Source organism: Physeter macrocephalus, chromosome 18, assembly GCF_002837175.3.
Source record: "Physeter macrocephalus isolate SW-GA chromosome 18, ASM283717v5, whole genome shotgun sequence".
NCBI classification, from domain to species: Eukaryota; Metazoa; Chordata; class Mammalia; order Artiodactyla; family Physeteridae; genus Physeter; species Physeter macrocephalus.
Window position 1 is genome coordinate 70,781,018 of NC_041231.1, and position 10,184 is coordinate 70,791,201.

Sequence of the window (10,184 nt, forward strand, 5' to 3'; positions counted from 1 at the left end):
GCAGTGTACGGTACATGAGAATGTACCATAGTTTAAACTCTGCTGTATTGGATATTAAGGTAGTTTTTAGTTTTGTTCTTGTGACCTTGGCTGCAATGAACATTTATGTATTTTGAACCCAACTTACATATTTTTATATTTTTAAACCCAACTTACATAATTTTGAACCCAACTTTTAAAAAAGTGTAGTAGTTGCACTGTATTATTGGGTATTATTTGCTTTCATGTATGTTTCATCATCCCGGTTAGGTGGTTAAGTTCTTTGATATCAGGTACTATGTTTAATGTTTCTTTTGTATCCACAAAGAATCTCATGAAGGAGATTTTTCAGTAAATGCTTAGGAAGTGATGTTTTGGTATTTGTGAGATATTACGTCATTGACTCCTTTAGTGTTTTAGAGTCATAGTATAACTTTAGGGATTAAAAACTCCCCCTTGATAAAGTAATGTATATTGAGTGAAAGTTATTTCTTATGAAATACTTTTCATTAATATTATCCTGAGTTCAATGTAAGATCACAGGAAAAACTTTTTCCTTATGAAATGCAATTAATTATAGTGGGACGCATTTTAGAAAAGAAACAGAGTCCCTACGATTCGAATATATTTAAAATGGACTAAACTGCTGGCTAGGTTGAATTTGCTTTTCTGTTATGGTTAAAGAGTTCATGCTTGAAACACACCACTTGGATTTGAATCCCAGCTCTGCCATTTTCTGTCTGTGTGGGCACATTAGTTAACCTCTCGGTGCCTCAGTTCTCTCATCTGTAAAATGGGAATAATAATAATGTCTTCTTATAAAGTTGTGATAAAGATAATGTCTTCTTATAAAGTTGTGATAAAGATGTTCATTCATGTAAAGATTAAAACCAATGCCTAACAATAATAAACACTCAACACACATGTAAGTTTTTAACATTAGTATCAGTTTTTTGTTGGATGCTATTGAATTGATAAGAATGGAGGGCCAAATGATAAAGTTTAAGTTTTTCTTTCATATTTCATTTTATACTTTTGTAAAGCAGTTATTGAGAATGGACCACGTGCCAGGCATTAAGCTAAGTCCTATGGAATACAATACTGAATAAAACAGAAGACACTTCCTGCCCTCAGGGTGCTTATCATGAGTGGAAAACGCAGACATTATTATGTCTAATATTTGAGCTTTACCATGGCCAGGCCCTTTGCTAAACCTACTGCAAAAATTATCACATTTAATCCTAACAAACATCGGACAGATTAGATATAAACGTTATCCTCATTTTATATATGAGGCCGAGAGAATTTAATTAACCTCCTCAAGGTTATATAACTACTAACTGGCAGAACTGGAATTAAAATCCAGAGTCTAATACCAAAGCCCCAGTCCTTATTTAACCACTCTGCTGGGTGGTAAATAAACATACAGTAATAAATTGTGATTATTGGGGTCTGTAGGGTACTGATTAGTCCTAGCTTGCCTTTTGCGTAATAGATACAGGAGTCAAATAGAGATAAAAATATGTACTTTATTACTGGAAAGCTAGCGTGGGGAATGACTTGGACAGGTGGCTCAAGTGGGCGCCTTCTTTCTTCTCCACTGAATTGAACTTGCACACTCAGTTGCAGGCATGTCAGCTAGAAACCCGATGGCATTCCTTGCTCCAAGAGGCCCCAACAGGCTTCCCAGCAGAGGAGAGGGGAAAATACTCAGCCTGCGGGTAGGCAGGCAGACTCTGAGGTGGAGAGCTGAAGAGGATGGGTCACACAGGAGGCCAGGAAATTGGACGTGCCCTCCACCTGGATGCTGAAGTTGCCAGGAATGATGACAGAAGTTGGGAGGGGCGAGAGACTTTAAGATAGGACTTTAGGATGGAAAATTCCAGGTCAGTGGATAACAGCAACAGAGAGGGAGAGCTGGTCGTGAGCAGGAGCTTGTGTAAATCAAAGGGGGAGTTATGGTCTGGAAGTGGAAACAGTTGGCAAGGAGGACATCTACCCCACCTGCTAGCCGTGAGGTACGTGGGATATGAGAGTGAGAATCCACTCTAATGGCACGGCTATAAGAGAAGTAGTGTCTTCAAGGTACGGCCTGGTTTCAATTAAAGCAAGGAGATGGAGGAAAGTTCAGAAGTGAAGTTTATAGGAGTTCATTACAAATTGGGAGTTGAAGAGCAAGGACATAGGGTAAGGATTTGGGAGCAAAGGGAGGGGAACTTCTGGAGCCAGAGTCATATGGGAAAGAGAGTTTGGTGAGAATAGATGATCCGAAAGTCTTGGATGTACCCATTAAAGACTGGAGATAAACAGGAGGAAGAGACATGATAGAAGTAGCCCAAACAGTCTCTAAAAATAATTAAAATGCACATCATTTCTTGCTGTAGAGGTTCTGTATGATCTGGCCTCTGCCTGTATCTCTGACCTCATTCTTTTCCACCCTCCCCTTGCTCCTCGTGCTCCACCTACACAGGCTATGTTTCTTCTGTCACTCCAGCATACCATATTTTTCTACCTCTGTTTTATTTTCCCTTTGTTTGCACTTGCTTTTCTGAGAGCCAGCATAGGAAAATAGTTAATAGTGAGCTCTGGATCCAGACTTCCTGCACTGTCACTCTCTAGCTTTGTGACCGTGGGCAAGTTATTTATACTCCCTGTGCTTCAGTTTCCTTATCTGTCAACTGGGGAATGATAATAAAGACTCACTAAATGTTAATAATATTATTTTTTCTTCTGCTTGAGGCTCTTTTTCCGCTATATCTTTACATGGTTGCTACTTTCTTATCATTCACTTCCCTCAGCTCAAATGTACTTCCTCAGACATCCTAGCTAATGTAGCATAACTCCACCAGCTTTCTGTCGCTCTTTATCCCGTTATTCTATTTTATTTATTCATAGCATTCATCACTGTTTGAAATTTATTTTATTATTCTGCTCTTCCCCTCTCCCCTCTATCCCCTGAGGTCAGGGATATGTTGACTTATTCCGGACTGTATCTCAGCTTCTAGAAAGTGACACATACTTTGTAGGTGCTCAAGAAATTTTTTTGCCAACTCACTGTCCTGAAAACATGGTGGTTTCCAAGGCCTCTGATCAGGCAGCATTTGGTGGCAAGGTGACACTGAGGCCTAGGCCAAGAAGACAGAATCCGGCTCTTTGTGTACCAATCTGTTGGCTCACCTAGATCAGGTGGCTGCTTGTTTTGTGTTATTGGGACATAGCTACATCCATTTAAAAATTTACTATCTGCTGCTTTCCAGTTCCAAGCGCAGAGTTGAGTAGTTGAGACAGAGACCCTAAGCCTCACAAAGTCTAAAATACTTACTGTCCAGCCCTTCACGGAAAAAGTTTGCTGATCCTTGATTTAGATGCATAGAAAAAAGGACAAGAAGGAAACACCAAAAATAATTAATAGATTTCTTTGGATAGTGGGATTATATGTCATTTTAATTTTTATCTTTATACTTTTAAAATTTGTTAGAGACTCATTTAATTTGGAAATGAAATAGCCTTATAAATACTGATTTTAATATATTTAGAGAACATTTAATAATGAGCTTTTTATGTTCTTTTTTTTCCTTAGTGCTGCTTTTGACACAAAAACTGGGTTACGTGTTGCAGTGAAGAAGCTATCCAGACCATTTCAGTCCATTATTCATGCCAAAAGGACCTACAGAGAACTGCGGTTACTTAAACATATGAAACATGAAAATGTAAGTTAATAATTCAAGGCAGGATAAATTCTGCTCTTTAATAGACTGGAAAAAATTGTGTTTTAATTACTGCAAATGGAAATGCATTAGAGTACATCAAACTTTGGACCGTCCTTCTTGTACTGGGGTGTTAGTGACCATTGCATTATGTCAGGTAGATACTCAAAGCCTTGGGATGAAATTGGTGCATCTTCCTGGAGTTCCAGTTTTACTTAAAGATTTTTAGAGGGAAAGCATATAAAATTTTTTTAATAAAAATGAATATTGTGAGATAAAACACAACTCACAAGGATTTTTAACAGAAAATATTACAAAGAAGTTTCGTATTCTCTACTTGGTTTACTTAAGACTATATTATCAGAATATGGGAATCCATGGTATTTTGTGTCGTTATGGGTTTCTTCAGTGGAGAAGTTTGAGGAAGAGTGCCTTAGGTTCACTGAATGTCCTATCAGAGATGGGTATTATTTTCTGGATAATTTAATATTATAATTTTTTCCTTTTAATTTTTAAAAGAGCTTTTCTAGATTCAGGGATTTTAATAAATGTGACAAAGACATTGTTTAAGTTAAATATAATGTTTTCTTGTCTATAAGTTTGGACATTTGAGGACAATGCTGTCCTGCAAAGGAGTGCTTAAAAATCCTAATAGCATAAATAAATGGATGCAGTTGAAAGTGAAAAAACAATTGACTGAGGACACTTATTTTCCTGAATTCAAAATCAAGTTAGAAAGGGCTTATGTGATTGCTGTATGAAAGGAACTGTAAAATTTGTAGAATTATAGAAACAATGGCCATAGAGATTTTAGAACTATTTGACCCTATTGGTGGTTACTGTGTAGAAAAAAAATTCAATTTTTCAATGTATTACTTGGCTATTCAGATATTTTTCTGTTTCAGTAATTGGACTTTTTTTTCTTCATAGTAAGAAAAAAATGTATTAAAATATATTTGTTTCACAAAGTACAAATTTCTTCTAAATTGAGAGCATTGTGACTTAAATTTGAAATTTAAGCTGTTGTAATCACAGCTGCAGCTTATTTATTTTCATGTTTTAATTGCATACTATTGAGAACATCCCGTTTTCCACAGATTATCTCCATTCCTAGGTGTAATTTTTATATGAGCATCCATGTGCAAACTTGAGTTTTTAAAAAGTTCAGTGCAGAGCTGCAGCCTTCCTAATCAGTGACATGTTTATAAGAAGTTGAAATATGTGGAGAAAGCTGGCAGGAGAATCATTATTCCGAAGTCTGCGTAAAATCAAGGTGGTCTGGCAACTTAACTGATGGGTTTATATTTGGCTTTTAACACAGTTGAGTGTGTATGCTGTTTTTCATTACACGTTAATAAATGTGACAAAGATACTGTCATAGCTTTTTAAGAATACTTTGAAAATGGAATGCAAGCCAAACATTTATGGAACCCCAAAGCACCTCCAGGAGGCCCCAGGATCCCACTGATGTTGTCTATGCTAATTTAAGAACATCTACTGTAGAAGATTACCAGCACGTAATTTATTGTTCTGCTTTATTTCATAGTCATTTTAAGCCAATGTTTAGGGCAAAAATTATTTTGGGTTATCTGAATCCATGCCTTGGCTTTTCTAGTGATCATTGCAACAACCTTAGTTAGTATGCTATATTTTAATTTTCCGTAATGAGATACTTTGAAATATGTCTTACATGATATTGGGCTGGTTGCATTTGAGCCATTCTGTATTTGTAGACATGAAGAGGCCACAGTGATGGGATACAATTGTTTTAATTTAGGAAAGTCTATACGACTTTAAAGAGGACTGACCGTATTAGGAAAACAGGATTTTAATTTATCTAAATTGTTTTATAAGCAGTTTGCTTAATAGCAGTCTTTTTTATATTAAAATGTTTAGGTTTTCACTGTATCAATGTAGAGGGTCACCTGTATTTAGATGGTGATTTGTTGTTTGAACAAAAGGAGGCAGATGGCTGAATGTTCATAGTTCTCCATTCTATTGGCAAATGTTTGAAGAGGGACTGGGAAGGGGCCAAAAGACTTTGACTAAATGTAGAAAAATTACGGAATTTCAGTCTATTCTACAAACGCTTATTAGGTATGTACAGTGTAAAAGTATTTTTACCAGGTGAAGAACCAAAACTTCCAAGTAAGTTTAATCGAGGATTTTAAGAGGAATTCCTCTCCTTTATCTTCTCTTCCTCTTTTTCTTTCTTTCTCTTCTTTAATGACTGTTTTGGGCCACTGTCTAACTTTTGGCTAGCTGCCAGGACCCCAAAGACAGCAGCAGCAGCAACTTAAAACTCGTGAAAAACTTAAGTAAGGATTGGTAGCAAATAGAATTTTTAGGTGCCAGAATGCACATGTGATCTTTTACACAAAAATGCCTCTGACTTACAATCCATAGTTCATTTTATTTCTTTTATTAGTGATAATGAATGACAGATATGTAATTTTCATATGGCTTATAGGAGCTAGGGGATGTTACTCTCTGAACAAATTTACCTGGCCCATTCCTGACTGAATTTTTGACCTTGATCTCATTGATACCTGGTCTAAGGAAAGATTAAAAGGAAGCAGCTGGCTAGCTGCATCCTTTTGCTGTCTGAGTAGGTACTGTACAGTTAAGGGCCTGGAGAGCTATACATTAAAAAAAACTTTTAATGATTAAGGGACTCCTTTCATAAATTTTATTTGGGAACCTTAGATTTAATCTTACCATGATAGAACAAGTGGTTGTTTTGGTGTGCTTGTGTTAAATACATTAAATATCGTCTTTGACTGGTCACTGACTTAAAGTGTTTTGTGAGTGTGTACTAATTTAATAAAGATATATTACTTATGTTTGTCATTGTAGGACAGTCATCAGAGATATTTGCTGATTATTTATACTATAACCATCTTTTCTAAATATTTAATTCCTGGGTTACTTTCTAAAGCGTCTGAAATCATATAATGGCAGAAGGAGTAAGGAAATAGGCTAAAATATGACAAATTAAAAATAAATTTCCATTTAAGAAATGAGAAATGAATCGATTATGGAGTGTTCCCCAAATCTATTTTAATGCTGGGAAACTTTTGTTTTACAGTATTTTCTTTATGATTAATACTCCATAAATAGGATTAATAGAGAAGGGATATTGGTAAAAGCCCACAAAAAATTAAAAATACTTTGATGTAACATGAGTGGCTTTAATGTCATAAAATGTGTCCCTTTTAAGGAAATATTTGCTAATATGCTTTGTTCTATTATTTTTTTCCAAATTAGTCATTGTGCTTCTTGCAGCCATACTTTTTAATCATTTGAATAATTGAATTTAGCTTTATATGTCATGTTTTGTTACTGGAAGTAGCTGCTTCAATAGTTCAAATAGTTTGTTTCTGTGATTTGTATTTTACAATTCATTATAAAACTCTGAAGTTTCTGGTCACGATTTATTTTGGTAATCCACAGCAGGTCAGTCTACATAATCTTCCCCAAAATACTATGAAAATAAGCAGTGATATACACGTGTCTTTCATCTGAGGAAAATGAGGCTCAGAGAAGATACTTTTATTTATGTAACAAGTTTTAATTGAACTGCTGTGTGCCCAGCAACATCCCATGTTTTGGGGTTATTGGAATGTAAAAGAAAGAAGCTCATGGGTCTAAGAAGTCACAGATTGATTGGGGGTTCAAATTTACAGCTGTTTGATTCTAAAATACCTATTATGTTTTCAGACTGAAATGGGAGTTTTTATTTTAAATGCTTGGACTTGTTTCACTTTAGTGTGTTTGAGATAACCCTTGCATGAATAATCCTGTGTAAATTGGATTAGTTTAGTAGTTTAATGTTATTTTGATCTGAGGATATTTTCACAGCCACAATTCAAATAGTAAAACAATGTAAATTGTTTTAAAGTTTTCTTGTTGAGAAGATGGGGCATCTCAAATAACAAGAATCAGTGATTAGAAACTATTGGAGCAGGTGAATAAAACTGGCTTCTAGATCTCAGCTGTCAGAAGTACAAGAGGGTGTAGGGGGTAGTAATCAAAAGACCAGAGGTTGGGACTTCCCTGGTGGCGCAGTGGTTAAGAATCCGCCTGCCAATGCAGGGGACACCGGTTCGAGCCCTGGTCCAGGAAGATCCCACATGCCACGGAGCAACTAAGCCCGTGTGCCACAACTACTGAGCCTGCACCCTAGAGCCCGCAAGCCACAACTACTGAGCCCGTGTGCCACAACTACTGAAGCCCATATGCCTAGAGCCCATGCTCCGCAGCAAGAGAAGCCACTGCAATGAGAAGACTGCGCACCGCAACAAAGAGTAGCCCCCCGCTCACTGCAACTAGAGAAAGTCCGCGCAGCAATGAGGACCCAATGCAGCCAAAAATTAATTAATTAATTAATTTTTTAAAAGACCAGAGGTCTTAAGCCAGGACTGTGTCAAATTCAAGGAGAACAATTATGATTTAGATGGGAAAGGAAAAGGAAAATGATTTGACTTAATTTAAAGCACTATTCAGCACTGTTATAAGGTCATAGATACGCTCTTGGTGGGATGTAAGTTGGCCTCATCTTTATGGAGGACAGTTTGACAGTATTAAAATCCTTAAGCAGGGCTTCCCTGGTGGCGCAGTGGTTGAGAGTCCGCCTGCCGATGCGGGGGACGCAGGTTCGTGCCCCGGTCTGGGAGGATCCCACATGCCGCGGAGCGGCTGGGCCCGTGGGCCATGGCTGCTGGGCCTGCGCGTCTGGAGCCTGTGCTCCAGAACGGGAGAGGCCACAGCGGTGAGAGGCCCGCGTACCGCAAAAAAAAAAAAAAAAAAAAAAAAAAAAAAAAATCCTTAAGCATATTGATGTCCTTTGATCTTGTAATTCTATTTCTTGAAATTTATTCTCTGGAAGAAAATACAAGATGTATATATGCACGCATACACGCATATGCACATATACTTGCAGTGTTCCTTAAATGTCCAAAGATAGAAAATTGGTTTTATTATGGTATATACAAATGATAGAACATATTATTGAAAAACATTTGAGGACATGAGAATAGTCATTATATGTTAAGTGACAAGGCAGGATATAAAACTGTATGCATAGTATAACCCCAATTTAATTTATGTACATCAGAATAATCAAAGAAAGTATCTCAAAATGTTAATGATAGTTATAACCATTAGTACAATTAGAGGTAATTTTCATTTTCTTGTGTATGGTTGTCTGGATAAGGAGATGATGGATAACTGTACCTTTACTTTGAAATAAGATGCAAAGACTTGAAAAGCTATTCTTGAATTCCAAGGCCTTTTTTTAGTTTGTTTCCCTTTTGGGTTCAGGCTGTATAATTAAAATTGCTTTTAAAAGTTGATATTTGTGTGTGGGTTTTTTGGTTTTTTTTTTTTTTTTTTTGTCTTATAAATTTATTTATTTATTTATGGCTGAGTTGGGTCATTGTTGCTGCATGCGGGCTTTCTCTAGTTGCGGCAAGTGCGGGCTACTCTTTATTGTGGAGCACGGGCTCTAGGCATGTGGGCTTCAGTAGTTGTGGCACACGGGCTCAGTAGTTGTGGCTTGCAGGCTCTAGAGCACAGGCTCAGTAGTTGTGGCGCACGGGCTTAGTTGCTCCGCGGCATGTGGGATCTTCCCGGACCAGGGCTCGAACTCATGTCCCCTGTGTTGGCAGGCGGATTCTTAACCACTGTGCCACCAAGGAAGCCCAGAAGTTGATATTTGGATGAGTGGTGTAACATTCTAATTAAAAGTGCTCTTTTTCATGACAGTATTTTGAGTGTTGGTATATTTTACTGAGTCCACAGTCATGGGTCACTTTTCGTGAAGCCCATTTAGCTTTTGTTTGTTTCATTTCCAGATACCCTTAAATCTTGCTGAGCACATTACACATGAATTATACGTCTTGTTTGCCTTCTTAGTGCCTAGCTTTGTGGAAATGAGTGGTCTGGGTTTTAGGAGGACCTGGGGAAGTGGGGGGATGTTAAATTAATCAGTGTAAATTTATGACCAGAAAAACTGCTCAAAGACCATGGATTACTGAGTATTAAGTAGCTCTTTGCTTTATCCTTGTATAAAGATAGCTTTTTTTTTTCAATTTTATAGTCTGATCTAAATACCTGATAGTGATTAATAATCTTAATATTAAGAATATTATAAGAATAGGAGACAAGAGACTTTTTTTTTTTGCCTCTTTGTCTCCTGGTGCGAGAGGGGAGGGGATTAAGCGCACCGCGTAAAGGAGCTCCAGAAACGGGTGCGGAGCTGCCGAAGAGACAGGAGGCTTTTTCTTGCCTCTTTGCTTCCTGGGGCGCGAGGAGAGGGGATTAAGGGCACCGCGTAAAGGAGCTCCAGAAATGGGCGCGAGCCACGGCTGTCGGCGCGGACAGCAGAGACGGGCGTGGGACACTAGGGTTGCTGCTGCTGCCACCAAGAGGCCTGTGTGCGAGCACAGGTCACTCTCCACACCGCCCCTCCCGGGAGCTCGTGCAGCCCGCCACTGC

The 10,184-nt window shown here is 37.8% G+C and overlaps 1 protein-coding gene across 4 annotated transcripts in view; it reads left to right on the forward strand.

The window, feature by feature from the left end:
* MAPK14 (mitogen-activated protein kinase 14) overlaps positions 1-10,184 on the forward strand; it is a 77,971-nt gene that overhangs the window by 17,433 nt on the left and 50,354 nt on the right. For all 4 annotated transcript variants that reach the window (XR_002891461.2, XM_024121763.1, XM_024121766.2 and 1 more), the window contains exon 2: positions 3,560-3,689. Coding sequence is in view for 3 of the 4 variants with exons in the window: in XM_024121763.1 (XP_023977531.1) it covers positions 3,560-3,689 (130 nt within the window). In the remaining variant the exon portion in view is untranslated. The remainder of the gene's footprint in view (positions 1-3,559; positions 3,690-10,184) is intronic.